At 36.6% G+C, this 18,551-nt stretch overlaps 1 protein-coding gene across 1 annotated transcript; it reads right to left on the reverse strand.

Annotated features, from left to right (window-relative positions):
* Positions 1–6,777: 6,777 nt before the first annotated feature.
* On the reverse strand, positions 6,778–18,035 carry LOC149135136 (transmembrane reductase CYB561D2-like). Its single transcript, XM_089353942.1, has 2 exons — positions 16,671–18,035; positions 6,778–7,405 (listed from the first exon to the last, which is right to left on the reverse strand). Exons 1-2 carry the CDS (start codon positions 16,791–16,793, stop codon positions 6,878–6,880), a joined length of 651 nt encoding a protein of 216 aa, XP_089210068.1. The 5' UTR covers positions 16,794–18,035; the 3' UTR covers positions 6,778–6,877.
* Positions 18,036–18,551: the final 516 nt, after the last annotated feature.

An 18,551-nucleotide genomic window follows, 5' to 3' on the forward strand; every position in this document is an offset into this window, starting at 1 on the left:
CACAGAGGACAGATTCTCTTTCACACATTTCACTAGCCTGTTATTTGGATTCCTTTTTCTGTTTTCTTGAGAGCCTTTTTCTCTTTTTTTCCCACTGTTCTCAACAGTTTGCCACTCTTGTTCAATTCTCCATATCATCATGAATCGTTGGGGCATCACTCTACATGCTTTTACAGTCAGCTGTTGTCACTGGTCTCTTCTCTGTTGTGCGTAACAGGTTTGCTGTGTTGTCACCTGTCCAGTCCTTGATATTGTCAAACCATAATTTTCGCTGTTTGCCTCTCTTTTGCCCTCCCTCAACTGTTTTGAAGAATGGTTTTGGACGGGGAGTTGGACAAGATACATGACCGTACCAGGCAAGCTTTCAGCTTTCTACCTGCGCAGGGTGTGGTTCCTGTCTGCCAGTGTATTTGTTGACTTGCTGCCTGACAAAGATGTTTGCTTTGTGCTCTATATACAGGATGTGTATTAGTCTTCTGAAGCACTTGTGCTCAAATGCCTGAATTCTTCACTCCATGCCAGCTGTAAGGGTCCAGCTCTCACACCCATACAGAAGGATCGAAGTCACCAGTGTCTTGTTGGAAAACTAATGGAATTGCTTTTCTATATGTTGTTCAGCTTGGTCATGGCAGTAAAGGCTAAACTGAGTTATGTTGTTATTTCTCTTTTGAGATCTGCCATCCTTGGTCTAAGTGGATCCTATGTTCTTGAAGGTGTCCAGAGTATCAAGTTTCTCCATTTTGGTTTTACTGTTAACCAGGATTTTTCTCTTTGCTGGGTTGATCTCCACCCTGTATGCTCCTGATATTTTTTCCAGTCTAGTGGTGAGCTCCAGTAGTTCTACTTCACTACTTCCTAACAGATCAATGCATCAGCAAAGCACATGTTAGAAATAGGTCATCCTCCAATGGAAACAGAGGAGTGAAGGTCTTCCTGCATGATGTTCTCTAGGAATCTAGGAAGATATTTGAAAGCATCAGAGAGAGGGACGTCCTTGTCGAACACCCATTGTTGTCCTGAAGAATTCTTTGATGTTGTTGTTCAGAAGAACTGCATTGCTTGAGTTTTCATACAGTGCTTGGATTATGTTGATGAGGTTGTTATTAAAATTGTAATTCTTTATCACCTACCACAACCTATCATGCCAAACACAATCAAAGCCTTTTTGAAATCACTGAAGTTGTGATAGAAGTCAGACTGGTGTTGCAGATGTTTATCAGTGAGCAGTCTAATGTTAAATATCTGCTCCACAATACTCCTTTGGGGTGTTTGGGTAAAAATATTTTAGTTTCCAGCAGCAGCATCCTTAAGGATGAATGGGTACACTGCTTCTCACCCAACTCACTTTTGGCTCCTAAACCATTCTCAGCCACAGCCTGGTAACTGCTCCTCCTGCCAGGCTAGTGAGGAATTGAACACTTCTCCATATACTTCTAGTAAAATGATGAGATGGTATTACTGACTGCTGTCATGGAGAAGATTCCCAGCCATTGGCTTCTGGCACAAAGGATGAGGCCATTTCTCTAGCTATCCTCAGAGCTGATATAACAGCTGTAACTGGTGTAGTGTTGCTCTGAAAACAACAGCTTCTGGTCCTAGTTATTGTTGCTGCTGTCTCAGCTGTTCCCTACTCTATCTTTTCTCTACTTTTTCAGCTCTTCATGATAGCTCTCAAGAGGTTATTACTGTTACATATATAACAGCTGGACTTTGTATCCTGCACCTCAAGACATACAACCTTTCTCTTTGCAACAACAATAGAGTGCAACTACAGGATTGTTCTATGATCTCTAAGGGTCATCAAAACCAGCATATTCATGCATATCACACCAACTTTATCATTCCATGTCATTTTAGCATCTGCCAATACTATGCCAGTAAGATAAAGACAAGTCAAGAGACAGCGCCACCAATATTCTTAGTTGTAATTCTCTTACAACAATGACCTTTGTATTGCAGCACCAGTTAATGAGTAGGTATGTGGTACACCAGTGTGGTCTGCTTTTTCCTCTTGTCCTTTATTTTGAAGAACAGGCTCACATTTCTATCTACTTTATCCTTATCAATGAAGCATTATGTCATATCATACATTATCTTTAACTATTCCTATGAGAGCATAATGAAGCTCCCTCTGGCCTTCACAAAGTAGAGATATGTCACCTCCCTCCTAACCCTTGAATAAACTTACCAGTTTATGCCACTCAACATTTTTTGACTGGACTCAAATTTGCATTGTAGTTGTTGGTACTTTTATTTATGCCATGTATATCAGCATTTTCAGGTGTTGAAATTGTGACTATCGGTGCTTACAAGTGTATCTTTTTGTTTCATTGTCATTTTCACTATTTATCTTTTCTTTTTAAATTCTGTTTATCTTTTTTAATTTCATTTACATGTATTTGAAGCAGTCAAGAAGAAGCCAAATAAATTATCAGACACATGATAAAATGCCACCGCCGATTTTAAAATTATTCAATCATTTTCTTCTAAGAGGTATATGCCATTCTACTTTCTTCTTAGTTAGTACCTTTTACTGACCCTTTAACAGAAGAAATCAGAATGAACAGATTGTAAACATCATTATTGTCTTCATCAGTTAACATCCATTTTCAATGCTGGCAAGGATTGGACAGTTTGACAAGCACTAGCTAGCCAGAGAGCTGCTCAGGCTCTAATTGTCTGTTTTGGCAGGTTTTCTACAGTTTGATGCCCTTCCTAATGCCAACCTCTTTACAAAGTATGCTGGGTTACTTTCCATGTGACAGAATGAAAGAAAACTTTAACAACATAATAGCAGATCCAGAGACAATGCCTGAATGGCTCACAAAAGGGAAAACCATCTTAATCCCCAAATCCACGGAAACGGAGAACCCACAAAACTATAGACCTATAACCTGTCTCCCTACGATCTACAAAGCCTTTACTGCAATAATATCGCAGAGATTGAGTAAACACCTGGAAAATAACAACCTGTTTCCAGAAGAGCAGAAGGGATGCTGCAAGGGCTCATACGGCTGTAAAGATCAATTATTGATCAATAAAGCCATAACTGAAGACAGCCGCAGAAAGAAGAAAGGCCTCAGTATGGCCTGGGTGGACTACCAAAAGGCTTTCGACAGTGTTCCCCACACGTGGATTCTGGAAACACTAGCCATAAACAAGGTGGCACCAATTATCATAAAATACATAGAGCACTCAATGAATAAATGGCAGACAGTGCTACAGCTCCAAACAAAAGAGGGACTTGTGAAAACGAAAGCCATCCCCATTAGAAGAGGAATATTCCAGGGAGACACGCTCTCTCCACTCCTGTTCTGCCTGGCACTCACACCTTTAACAGAATTGCTAAATAGAACTGGATGCGGTTACAAATGCTATGGAAAAACAGTCAGCCACCTTCTATATATGGATGACCTAAAATTATATGCAAAAAACGACAAAGAGCTAGAAACACTACTACAGACAGTACACGGCTTTACCAAGGAAATAGAAATGAAATTCGGATTAGAAAAATGTGCCAAAGCAACCCTGAAAAGAGGAAAATTAGTTAAAAGTAGCAATATAACACTAGATAAAGCCAATGAAATAAGAGAACTAGACGAAAGCCAACCATATAAGTATTTAGGAGTCAATGAACTAGATAGGATACAACATACACAAATGAAAGAAAAAATAAAGAAAGAGTACTATAGACGAGTTAGATCAATACTAAAAACAGAGCTCAATGCTAAAAACAAGATAATGGGTATCAACACTTTAGCTGTCCCAGTTATAAGCTACAGCTACAACATCCTTAACTGGACACTAAACGAACTATGTAAAATAGACAGGAAAACAAGAAAAATAATGACAGGATATAGGATGCACCACCCAAAATCTGACATAGAAAGGCTATATATACAACGCACAGAAGGTGGCAGGGGTCTTATACAGCTAGAAAACTATTATAAAATAACCACCATAGGACTGCAAAAATACCTACTCTAGAAGCAAGGGAAACTAATACAAATAGCCACAAAACACGAGCAAAACAAAAAACTGTTTTCAGTATTTAAGGAAGCTGACAAATACAAACAAGAAATCAATCTACCTAACAAATACGAAGAAGAAGAAACAACAAAAGCTATAAAACAAATGAAATCCAAACTATAACTAGAACAGCAACGGACCATGATAAAACGATGGCAAGAAAAGCCCCTACATGGTAAATACTGGGCTAAACTAAATGCGAAAGAAATAGATAGAGAAAAATCCCAGCAATGGCTGAGAAGCTCCGGACTCAAAGCAGAGACTGAAGGATTTTTAATTGCTGCACAAGACCAGAGCCTCCCCACCAGAAATTACCAAAAACACATAATGAAAAGAAATATAACAAGTAACTGTAGAATATGTGGAGATCGACAAGAAACAATAAATCATATTATCTCTGGCTGCCCAGTCCTGGCTAAGAAGGAATATATTCACAGACACGACAGAGCTGGGACCTATATACACTGGAAGCTATGCCAACACTATGGAATAACAACAGAAAAAAGATGGTATAAACACACGCCAGAAAAGGTCACAGAAAACGAGAAAGCAACCATACTCTGGGATATGCCAATACACACAGATAGAGAAATTAAGGCAAATAGACCAGATATAGTTGTCAAAGATCATGAAGAAAAAAAATGCTTTCTAATTGATGTATCAATACCAGCAGATGACAACGTTTCTCTAAAAGAAATGGAAAAACTTTCAAAATACAAAGACCTGGAAATAGAGATAACTCGAATGTGGAATCTAAAAACAGAAACAATTCCTATCATAGTAGGTGCCTTAGGTATAATAAAAAAATATTCAGACAAATACATAACAAAAATACCAGGACTTACAAATATATATAACATACAGAAAATTGCACTACTGGGCACTGCACACATTCTACGCAAAACACTTTCAATACAGTAAACATAAGAGCACCACAGCAAACCACAGCACATACCCAAGGCGCACAGAGCTGCGCTCGGTAGTGAAGTGAAAGCATGTTATAAAAATAAAACTACTGAACAACAACAATAATAATAATAATAATAATAATAATAATAATAATAATAATAATAATAATAATAGTTTCTAACATTTTTGTTTCTAACATTGACTCAATACTTCACCGATAATTTATCTTATTAACATAATTTATATGTATTTCTTACATTGACATGAGGTCATATGTTCATAAGGGTAGACTACAGTATATTGAATCAATCTCATTATGTTATTTATTCTAGTGACCCTAGGGCAGAATGAAAGGCAAAGTTCAACTTCAGCAAGGATTTGAACTAGGAATGTAAAGGAGGGGACTGCATAATATTAATCTTAGAACTTCTGCTTCTGCCATTACAGTCATCAAAAATGACTCCTAACATTGATACAGAGTCACAATTTTAGGAAAGGGTACATTTGAGTTAACAGACTCAGTACTAAACTATTAGCTTATTTTATCAATCTCCTAGAACAGCAGTTCTCAATAGATAGTCCATGACAACATTTTTTGTAGTCTATAGAAAAAAATTCGTCATGCACATATTACAAAATTAAACATTAGGGTTTGTCCATGTATGTTCCTATATTTGCTTATCTAAATAGTTTTCTATTAGGTTGCATTATTTGATGTTTGATTAAATTTGTTGTTTAACATTTAGTTTTTTCATAGATTTTATGCACAAATGGTCCATAAAAATACTTGGTAAATTAAAGTGGTCCTCCTGAGAACCCCTTGACCCAGGGATATGAAAGGCAACTGTATTTTGTCCAACACTGCTGTTGCTACATTATTATGGGTGGGGTGTAGTTAACTGGAATGGAATCAGAACATAATTCATACATAATTTAACAACCCCAGTGGGATTTACACTTAGAGCTTACTGGGGGTAAATAAATAATGTTAGTTATTTAATCTGGTGCTCTACAAATTCTGTCACCCTATAATAATAATGATCATCATCATCATCATGAAGGAGACAACAAGGATGACAATGATGACATTAATATTGATGACAACAAAGACTGGTGATAATGACAACAATGAGAACAATAATGATGACACTGATGATAATGGTAAGGATTATGATGATGATGATGATGATGTCAATGACAACAACAAAGCGGGTGATGTTTGCAACAATTATAGCTAATGGATATTACAAGACTATCCTATAATGAGCAATATGCCAAGATTGAACTATTAATTTTGTTAACTTTTCATTTTATACAACAAATGTATTTCAGAAGGTATATTCTTAAAGTCTTCAGAGTCTACATAAATATATGCACACAAGTTATATGAACATGTTGCAAAAAAACATCAAAACTCTAAAATAAAAAGCTATACTTCTTACTCTTTCTCAAATATTGCATGTGCCTCATCATCATCATTTAACCTCTGTTTTCCATGCCAGGGTGGGTTGGACTGTGTTTATATATGCACACGCACACATATACGCATGCACGTGCACACACATACATACACACACACACATATAGTGCAATATATTAGCTGAATATGATATAGGATAATTTCATAATGATATGAAAAACATTTCAGACAGGTAAAACAGTTGTGAAAACAATGATGATGATGATAGTGATGGTTACTGTGGTGATGGTGTTAGCAGCAATAGTAACAATGATGACAATGATATCATCAGAAACACAAAAGCTAAGGTTAATAATATAATCAATGCATACTTATTTGCTAATCATTTTTTAAATAAAGAATGAGAACAAAACAATGTCTTCCATTTGATAAGTTTATAAATTGTGTAAAAAAAACATAGAACTTGTTTGCATCTAATAGAAATTATGGTTTTGGAAAAGCATTTTTTAATTTACAGAATCAAATTGGTGGACGAATCTTTTGTTGCATACGTTTCTGTAGCCGTGGCAAATATGCTGAAGTGACCTGGTTAGTAATCATAGTTGCCATAAGTCCAATACAACCAACACAAGCATACCAAGATGTGCCAGTTATATTCTTACAAAACCAGTTTGAGTACAATGACAAAAACAAAGTGAAACATATCAATAAGAAGACAACCAGCCCAGATGTAGCATGATAAAGTCTCAAGTCTACAAGTTTAAAGGTTGGCAAAAGCTTTGGATATTTTACAATTATACCAGCACAGAGCTGCAACATGAAGTACACAACTGTTATAATACCAATGAGGCCATGCCATGATGTGAAATGGGGTTTGTTGTTTAAAGTTTTGTTGTAATATATTATGATGATACCACCTACAGCCGAAATAAAAGCTATCAGTAATATGACCCAATGCCATGTTACTTTGGTTGAACGGTTCTTGAAACCAATTAAAGAACTGTGTGGAGAAAAAATGAGTATCCCTTCAAACATCAGAAAGCAAAACTGAAATTAGAAAAACAAAAGAAAAACAAGAAATGATTTATAGAAAATTTGGAAAGTTTGTAAATTAGATATTGTATGCATGTGAACAGTTTTTGAAATTCTAGTCCCAATTTAACCAACAAGAAATTATAACCAAGACATTGACTGGAAGACTCTATTAGCTCCAAAGTTTGCTTCATCACAATTCCTTCATGATACTTAAAAGATCTCTGAATGCATTTCTTTCTAGTGTCCAGTTTCTATTATCTGTAAGAAATGGTAGCCACCATATAGCAGGTTTTTGAAACTCATCATTCTGTCAGCTTGCAATAAACATGACCAAACATGGATCTCATGACACATGAAGGAAATTTGTAACAACAGTTACTAATGAAGGCAAAGCAGCAGCAGTTTAGTTAAAGCTACACGCACTTCAGCAATTTAAGGAACTATTTAATGAAAAGTGCTTGATCTCATTTATGACAATTTAGCTTAAAACTCTTTACAATCTGTCTTAATTTTTAAACTACCTTAGATCTGTAGATAATCTTCCTTAAATATCTTCAAAATATAGCTTAAATATATTGACAATCTACCTTAAATGTCCAGATAATATACAAAAATCTGTAGATAATCTACTTTAAATATGTTGACAACTGATCTTAAACTTCAAGATAATACTTTTAGCCCAACTAATTAGGGAGAGAGTCTGCTTAGACGAGATGCAGTTTGGTTTTGTGCCAGGTAGAAGCACCACTAATGCTATATTCCTGGTATGGCAACTGCAGGAGAAATACCTAGACAAAGATAAACCCCTATACTTGGCATTTGTGGACTTGGAGAAAACCATTGACAGGGTCCCCCAATCCCTTATCTGGTGGGCGATGCAGAAACTGGAGATTGACGAATGGTTAATAAGGGTTGTACAGGCCCTATACAGAGATGCCATTAGTAAGGTTAGGGTTGACAATGAGTATAGTGAAGAATTCCAGGTAGAGGTAGGGGTCTACCAAGGATCAGCCCTCAGCCCGCTCTTATTTATCATAGTACTCAAGGCAATAACAGAGGAATTCAAGACAGGTTGCCTCTGGGAGCTCCTCTATGCTGATGACCTGGCCCTCATAGCAGAATCACTACCAGAACTAGAAAAGAAATTTCAGGTGTGGAAGCAAGGTTTAGAATCGAAGGGCCTTAGAGTCAATGTTGCAAAGACCAAAGTTCTTGTAAGTAGGAAGGCGAACACATCACACACCCCTTCAGGTAAGTGGCCCTGAAAAAGGCATAGGTAGAAACTCCATAAGATGTACCCAGTGTAAGCTATGGACACATAAGAAGTGCAGCAACATCAAAGGAAAATTAACCAGGAAGATAGCTTTCGTGTGTAGCAGATGAACAGGGGCAATAAACACCACAGATGCTCAGAAAACAGGTTCCATCACATGCCAGGGGGAGAAACTAGAAGTAGTTGATAGCTTCCACTACCTGGGTGACCAAGTCTGTAGTTGGGGTAGATGCTCAGAGAATGTTACCACTAGAATAAGAATAGCCTGGGCAAAGTTCAGAAAGCTCCTACTCCTACTGGGGACAAAGGGCCTCTCAATCAGAGTGAAAGGTAGATGCATGTGTGTGAACTGCCATGCTTCACGGCAGTGAAACATGGGCCTTGACTGCTGAAGACATGTATGGGCTTGAAAGAAATGAAGCTAGCATGATCCGCTGGATGTATAATGTCAGTGTGCACACACGACAGGGTGTAAGCGCTCTGAGAGAAATGTTGGACATAAGAAGCATCAGATGTGGCATGCAAGAGAGATGTTTGCATTGATATGGTCATGTACTATGCATGGATGAGGAGATCTGTGTGAAAAAGTGCCACTCCCAAACAGTGGAAGGAATCCGGGGTAGAGGGAGACCCAGGAAGACATGGGATGAGGTGGAGAAGTATGACCTTCGAATGTTGGGCCTCACAGAGGCAATGACAAAAGACCAAGACCTCTGGAGATATGCTGTGACTGAAAAAACGTGGCAAATAAAGTGAGTTCACAGCTGTAACCTAAACCAGTGTCGCATAGCCAGCCCATTCAAAAGTACCTTGGATCATAGGGCGACATGCTGTGTTTGAGGAGACCTATTGAGTACATCAAAATCAAAATCAAATAGAAATTGTAGTTGTGATCCCCCTGCCAGTGGCACGTAAAAAGCACCATCCAAATGTGGCCAATGCCAGTGCTGTCTTGACTGGCTTCCGTGCTGGTGGCACGTAAAAAGCACCAACCGATCATGGTCATTGCCAGCTCCCTCTGCATGTAAAAAGCACCCACTGCACTCTCGGAGTGGTTGGTATTAGGAAGGGTATCCAGCTGTAGAAACACTGCCAGATCAGACTGGAGCCTGGTGCAGCCTCCTGGCTTCCAGGACACCAGTCGAACCGTCCAACCCATGCCAGCATGGAAAACAGGTGTTAAATGATGATGATGACGATGATGATGACTTTTATATGTCTTGTTATTTCTTGTTTCCTAAATGATTCAACTGCCTACATAACTTAATTAATGCCTGTGACAATGAATTCTCAGCTCTATTTCCAGAGTTGATAAAATAACTACTAAGGATGCACTAAGAGACAACTCAGACTGAAAACCAAGAAATCATCATTATTATAATTATTGTTATATGACAATGATGATAATGACAGGGAAGGGTGGACAAAGATACATTAAATGACAAAATCATTAGAGTAGAGAATAAAATGATAACACTAGAATTTAATCACAATCATTTATATGCCTAGTTCAAATTCCACCAGCTCTAATTGAGAAAACAGCATCAGTAATATACATGGGATTGATTCAATTAACCAATAAATATGTACCAATACACGAAAGAGTATAATGATGCTGATAGTAGTGATGGTATGATTAGCATTAGTAACAGGAAGGCAGTGACTAGCAGAATCATTAGTGTTGAAAAAAAATGCCTTGCAGTATTTGCTCCAGTTCTCTAAGTCCTGAGTTTAAATGAAGGTCAACTTTGCCTTTCACTCATCTGGAAACAATAAAATAAAGTGCCAGTCAAATACTGGGGTCAATGATATCAAGTAAACCCCTCTCCTTAAAACTGTTGGTCTCATGCCTTTATTATAAAATTATTATCAGTAATACTTATACGAGGTCTAATCAAAAAATATTGGGACTAATGCTATGGTAATGGAGCTAAAGAACACAGAGTGAAGCCACTGGGCAGAGACTGACCTTGAACTTTGTCATGCATGCACATAAATTATAATGTCCCCACTCCTGTTGTATATAGCAGTACTTGGATGTAAAGTGTGTAAAGTGTGGTCATCTCACCACACCACAAAGGTTCTATCAGTGACCATGACATTTTTATCAAAAGCTTAGTGATACCTGTGCAGAGATCTATGCTAAGTTGCAGACAGAAAGTGTATAGAGAGGAGTGTATGAACCAGACATGAGTGTATGAGTGGTTCAAACATTTTCAAGATAGCCAACAAAATGCCAAATGAGTCAAAGCAGTGTGAAGACACTGCTGATAGTTTTCTTCGACTACAAGGGCATTGTTCATCATGAGTATGCTCCACCTGGTGAGACAGTAAATAAGGAGTACTACTGTGATATGTTGCAGTGTTTTCAGGATGTTGTTCATCAGAAAAGCACATGATTGCATGCATCAGGTGAGTGGCAACTCCACAATGACAATGCACCTGCCTATTCAGTGCAGCTTGTGCAGCAGTTTTTGACCAAGAACATTTCCCAGGTCCATAAACACCATATTCCCTAGATCTGACCCTTTGCAACTTTTTCCTCTTTCCAAAATTCAAATCCCACTTGAAAGGAACAATATCTCAAGACATCAAGGCAATCCAAGAGAATGCAATGAGACAACAGCTCACTATCTCAAAAAAGGAGTTCCAGTAAGGCTTCCATCAATGGAAACAATGCTGGATAAAGTGTGTTGCTTCAGAAGGGGACTACTTTAAAGGAAATTAAATGCCAGATTGATATGCATTGCAGTTTTCTTTTCATAACCCCAGTCTGAATACTTTTTCATAAGACTTCATGCAGTTGATAACCCTTTATCTGAAAGCCTCCAGAATCTAAACCAAAAATGAAAGATCCCCAAATGCACTTGGGTTAAGTTTAAAAAAGTAGGGGTGTTGTAGGTGAATATGAAATGTAAGTGTAAAAAAACAAAAGTGATAAATAGATATCTTATGTGACAAGCTGACATATGCATGCCATGCAGTACTGGATGGATACAAAATTTATATAACACTACCTTTGTTGTATAAGTTGTATTAGATATATAATGAATAACATGTTTAGACCTGCATCCCAAAACCAAGCTACCCCATGTTATAAATGCCAATATGTAATCATTTTGAAATCAAAAAATTAATCCAAAATTCAAAACACTTCTCAAGAATTTCAAATGATGGATTATCAACTGCAGTGGCTTTTTTGTAATGACAGTCCACTGTGTTGAGCAATGATATATTCCTCGTAAATTTTGCCTGCAATTTAGTTTGTTGTGAGAACTTAAGACTCAGAACATAGATGCACATTCTAATAGATAAATAAAGTAACATTATTATAAGCTTAACGTTCAAATTTCACTGAGGTTGACTTACTCTAACAATTTTCAGAGGTTAATAAAATAAGTATTCTATGGTTGATCTAATTAGTAATACCATTATCCTAGAAATAGCTTCTTGTCAGTGTAAGAAATTGCATACTAACAAAATTGGTACAGTGTCTGACAAAATACCTTGTGGTATTTAACTACAGCTCTTTACAATCTTCAAATTCCACTTAGGTCAAATTTGCCATTAATTTTTTTAAGATCAACAAAATACCAGCCAAGAACTGGAAGCAATAATTGATTATTTCCTCCTCACAAATTTCTAAATGTGTGCCTATGTTAGGAACTATAATTATAATTATTATTCATCCATCTTCAAATTCAAATTTCGTCAAGGTCAACTTTGTCATTCATCTATTCAGGGTTGATGAAATAAGTACTAGCTATGCACTGGGGCCAATGCAATCAACTTTCCCAAATTTCAGACCTTGTGCCTATAGTAGAAAGGATATTATTTTTATTAAGTGGGGAGATAACAGAATCATTAGCATGCTGAACAAAATGCTAAGCAACATTTTTTCTGTCTTCCACCAAAGTCAACTTTGCCTTTCATCCTTTAACTAGTATTTGAAGACTGGAGTCGGGGTAATCAGCTATCACCTCCCACAAAATTTCAGGGCTTGTGCCTATAGTAGAAAGAATTATTATTATTATTATTTAGCCTGAGTAAAGTTCAGAGAGCTCCTACCTCTGCTGGTAACAAAGGGCCTCTCGCTCAGAGTAAAAGGTAGACTGTATGACGCATGTGTGCGAACAGCCATGCTACATGGCAGTGAAACATGGGCCGTGACTGCTGAGGACATACGTAAGCTTGCAAGGAATGAAGCCAGTATGCTCCACTGGAGGTATAATGTCAGTGTGCATACATGACAGAGTTTAAGTGCCCTGAGAGAAAAGTTGGATTTAAGAAGCATCAGATGTGGTGTCCAAGAGAGACGACTGTACTGGTATGGTCGTGTGTTGTGAATGAATGAGGACATCTGTGTGAAAAAGTGTCACGCCCTAGCAGTTGAGGGAACCTGTGGAAGAGGTAGACCCAGGAAGACCTGGGATGAGGTGGTGAAGCATGCCCTTCAAACATTGGGCCTTACCAAGGCAATGACGAGTGACCAGGACCTTTGGAGATATGCTGTGCTTGAGACGACCCAACAAGCCAAGTGAGACCATAGCCCATGGCCTATGCCAATGAGTGTAACCAGCCCGTTTATGAATACCCCTCATTCATTGGATAATAAACTTTGCTTGTTAAGACCTATTGAGGCAAGTGAAATCAATCAAAATCAAAATTGATGACATGGCCGACGATAGTACTGTCTGATTGGCACTCGTGCCAGTGGAACGTTAAAAGCATATCCGAATGTGGGGTGTAACTGGCCCACTTATGAGTACCCCTCATTCACTGGACAATAAACTTTGCTTGCAAAGACCTATTGAGGCAAGTGAAAATAAATCAAAATTGCTGATGTGGCCAATGATAACACCGCCTGATTGGCATTTGTGCCAGTGGAACATAAAAAGCACATCCGAGCGTGATCGTTGCCAGAGCCATGGATTGGCTCCCGTGCTGGTGACATGTGAAAAGCACCATTCAAGCATGATCGCTGACAGCGTCGCCTTACCGGCACATGTGCCAGTGGCACGTGAAAAACAACACTCAAGCGTGGTCGTTGCCAGTGCCACTGGACTGGCTCCCATGCAGGTAGCATGTAAAAACACCTTTTGAGTGTGGTCATTGCCAGAACCGCCTGACTGGCCCTCGTGCCAGTGGCACGTAAAAAGCACCCACTACATTCTCGGAGTGGTTAGCATTAGGAAGGGCATCCAGCTGTAGAAACTTTGCCAGATCAAATTGAGCCTGGTGCAGCCTATGGCTCACCAGTCCTCAGTCGAACTGTCCAACCCATACCAGCATGGAAAGCGGATGTTAAATGATGATGAGGATGATGATAATATTTATTAAGGCAGCGAACTGGCAGAAGCATTAGTGAGACAGAGAAAATGTTTAGTGGCATTTCTACCAGCTTTATGTTCTGAGTTCAGATTTTACTAGGTCAACTTAGCCTTTCATCCTTTCAGGGTCAATAAAATAAATACCAGTCAAGTACTGGGTCAATTTAATTGACTTCTCCCTCCCCTCAAAAACGGCTGGATCTGAGCCAAAATTGAAAACCATTATTATTATTTAAGACATCGCAAAGTATCCAATATCATGATGTTGTTGACTGAAGATATTGTGTCTACTGGGGGTTTGTGTCTACTTGGGGTTTGTACAGTCTGTCAAGTCATAACAAGGACCTCAGGCAGACAACACTTTATGCAATATGCGTGCAGTTCCAAGTAATGCCGATTTTTGCAATACACCTAGATTGTAGAGTATTTCTAAAGTTTCCAGATGTTTCTTCAGGTTGGGTGGCCCTAAACCCAATGCTCCTATTATTATTATTATTATACACATATTCTTTATTTTGTCCTGTGTTGTCCATAATGTTTTTTCTTAATGTAAACCCTTGTGGTTAATAAAGAAATCATTATTATTATTATTATTATTAAGACAGTAAGCTGGTGAGTTAGACAAAATGTTTAGTAACATTTCTATTGGCTTTACACTCTGAGTTTGAATTCAACCAAGATTGACTTTGATCCTTTCAGGGTTGATAAAATGAATACCATTTTAGCACTGGGGTTAACCAGTACCCTCCTGCAAATGTTTAGGCTTTGTGCCTATAGTAGAAAAGATTATTATTATTATTATTATTATTATTATTATTATTATTATTATTATTATTAAACTTTTCATTATTAAAAATCTTACTGTGAAAGGGGGATCTTACTTAACTCCATCATAACTATATTTCCAACAAAATACACTACCTATTTTTTTCATTTAAAAATGTCCAATGACTTAGAGAGATTTATTAAAATAACTATTTTCATTATTGAAGTTAGACATTTTGTCCATTCTGAGTTCAAATTCTGACAAGGTCATCTTTGCCTTTCATCCTCTCAGAGTTGATAAAATAAGTACCAGTCAAGCACTGGGGTCAATAGCATCATACAACACCCTCCCACTAAAATTGCTGGCCTTGTGCCAGAAGTTGAAACAATTATTAAAGCTAGTGATTGAAACACAATAGATGGTTCCTAAACATAATGGAAGGTGTTAACTTTAATCTGAAAAATTTAATACAAGATGTTTTGTAGACCCAGAGGCTATGTTAGGTTGCTTAGCATCAGACTGGGCCTCCAATCTGTGTTTAAATCTGTCAAACACTAACTTTAACAATACCCTTGAGAAAGTGCTGAACTGATTTTCACTCATCATCATCATCATCATCATCATCATCATCAACAGCCAACAAAGAAGCCTATACATGGTTGCTCAGCCTGAGAGAAATAGTGGCCAAATTTCCCTCACACCATATTGTCTTATAAATAAGTTAATCATGATTGAAATGCCTTTGACCATAGGTCTGCTCAATTAGATCTGACTAGGCATTAAATAACATCATTATCATCAATTTAACGCAGTGGACCCCAAATGTTTTCAGCTTGCTGTTCCCTTGGCACCCAAATTACATTCCTAGTGCTCACACACACATCTCTGTCACTTCAAACATAGACCTGGTTAACCCATTATTTTGCTGTTTTTACAATATGAAAGAATTTACACATATATACAAGTATTCATTTATATATATAAGTATTTGTGTGTGTATGTGTGTGTAATCAAGGCATCATAAAGAATAGAGAACTATACCTTTTCAAATTTTGTTTATTACAGTATTATTCTCATTAAATTCACATTAAATGATACCCTACAAACATTACAACATTGAAAACTATTTTCTAGTAGTGTAACTAAGTCAAAAAGGTTTTGACTTAGCACTATTTACCTGAACACAAACATCTGGGCATTTGTATAGGGAGTTGCCCCTTAATTTCAAACTCCTGCAAAAACCTTCACAGCATATTTCTCAACATGCAGTGATGTGACTTTTCAAGGTCTACAAAGCAAGCATACACCTCTTGGGAATATTTCCTTAATTTCTTAAACAGCTGTCATAGAGTGAATATTTGGTCAATTGAGCAGCATCCATGATGGAAGCCACACTATTCTTCAGCTAGCTTGGGCTCTATAATTTCCCTTCATCTCTTTTCCAAACACCTAGTGTAGACTTTACTGGAAAGATTCAAAAAGGAGATTCCTCTATAATTAGAGCACTCTTGCCTCCCTTTAAAAAATTGGGATTATCACTCCAGATTTTCGTTGCATTTCCACAGGTCCAAATTACCTGGCATATACAAGTCAGTCAGAGAATACCATCTCTATTTAAAACTCTATTAGGCCAAATTTTAACCTCCCCAGCAGCCTTGCCACATCTGAGCACTTTAGTCATCCCCATGACAAACCTTTGTCCACCAGAAGATTTTACTGTGACTAGATTTAGGAGATCAGCAAAGTATTCTCTCCACCTCTCTAGGATGCTCTTCTCTGCAGAGAGAACATCAGTTAAGTGTCTTTAATATCAATTCTGACAATGTTCCCTTTTCTGAAAACAATAAGAAGACATCAGAAGTGACCCTAACTTACAAGCTGATTAAAATAGTAGAAGAAAATACTCACAGACACAGCCATTAGTGTAGGATGCCAGGAGAAAAGGCCTAGACGGATAAAAAGGAAAGTAATTATGGAGAAGGCTGAATCATGAGGAGGTTTGTGAAATCTTGTTGATATAAGTATGTACATCTTAAATAAAAGAAAAATACTTTACTATCTTGAGAAAAAGAGAGACAAAGAAAAGTTAATATAAGACAAAGAAAGACTGAAGAGAAAGAAGGATATACAGAATGAAAGAGACTGAAATTGAGAAAGACAGAATGAGAAAGACCAAAATGAAAAAACGAAAAAGGAGTAGGAGAGAGAATAAGAGAGAGAAAAAGATAGAATTTAAAGATGCTGGAATCAAGAGAAAATGAAATTAAGAAAATTAGAGGAGGACAAATAAAAAAACAAATGATAGACATTCAAACATTACAACATTAAAAACTTTTTTCTAGTAGTGTAATGAGATTAATTTTGACAAAGTGCATTCTTTTTTAAATAGAGACCATCCAAGAATATGAATTTGACACTGCAAAATAACAACAAGAATCAATTACATGGCAGAATCATTAGAGCATCAGACAGTGTATTGCAGTTTTCAGTTATGTCCCATTATATTTTAAGTTCAAATCCTATTGAGGTCATCTCTACATTTCATCTTTCCATGGTTGATAAAAAAAAAGGTACCAGTCAAACAATGGAGTAAATTTAACCAACAATATCCTCCCTTAAATTTGTGTCCAATATGTCTGTGTTACAAACCAAATACATGGAGTTCCTGTTACCTGCAGAAAGCTGTACTTTCCTGTTACTTATTTACAGGTGAATGCTTTGAACTGACTTACAAGTGTTTTTGGTACATTGCAACACTGGTTCCTATATTTATATATCTATATTCCTTACCTGGATTATTACTTTTACTATTATTAAGGAGATCAATTAGTAGATTTGGCAGAACATCAGCTGAAATGCTTCACAGTATTTAGTTGTTTTACATCCTGAGCTCAAATCCCACCAAGGGATATTTTGCTTTTCATTCTTCTGAAATAAAATAAGTCCTAGTCAAACTCTGGGGGTGATCTTAAAATTTGTAGCCATGTTCTATGTGAAGAATCATCATCATTATTATTGTTACTGTTTAAGGTGGCACAGGAAAATGCTTAGCTACAATTCTTCTAGCTCTTTATGTTCTGGGTTCAAATTCTGCCAAAGTCAATTTTGCCACTCATCCTTCTGGGGTTAATAAAATGTAATCTACATACCTCCACCCCCTACAATATCTGGCCTTTCATCAAAGTTTGAAACCTTATTATTATTAAGGTGGCAAGATGAGAGAATGATTATTGCACCAAGCAAAATGCTGAGCAGCATTGCTTCTCTCTTTACATTCTGAGTTTAAAATCCACTGAGGTCAACTTAGCCTTTCATCCTTTCAAGGTTAATAAAATACATACCAGTTGAACACTAGAGTTGATGTAATTGACAAGCCCCCACCCAACAAATTTCAGGCCTTGTGTCTATAGTAGAAAGGATTATTATTACTATTATTAAGGCAGCAAAGGCATATATATACATATATATATATATATATATATATATATATATATATATATATATATATATATATGTATATATATATATATGTATATATATATATATATATATATATATATATATATATGTATATATATATATATGTATATATATATATATGTATATATATATATATATATATGTATATATATATATATGTATATATATATATATATATATGTATATATATATATATATATATATATATATATATATATATATATATATATATATATATATATATATATATATATATATATATATATATATATATATATATATATATATATATATATATATATATATATA

This window comes from Octopus bimaculoides, chromosome 6 (genome assembly GCF_046866305.1).
Source record: "Octopus bimaculoides isolate indiv1 chromosome 6, ASM4686630v1, whole genome shotgun sequence".
In the NCBI taxonomy this organism is placed as follows: domain Eukaryota; kingdom Metazoa; phylum Mollusca; class Cephalopoda; order Octopoda; family Octopodidae; genus Octopus; species Octopus bimaculoides.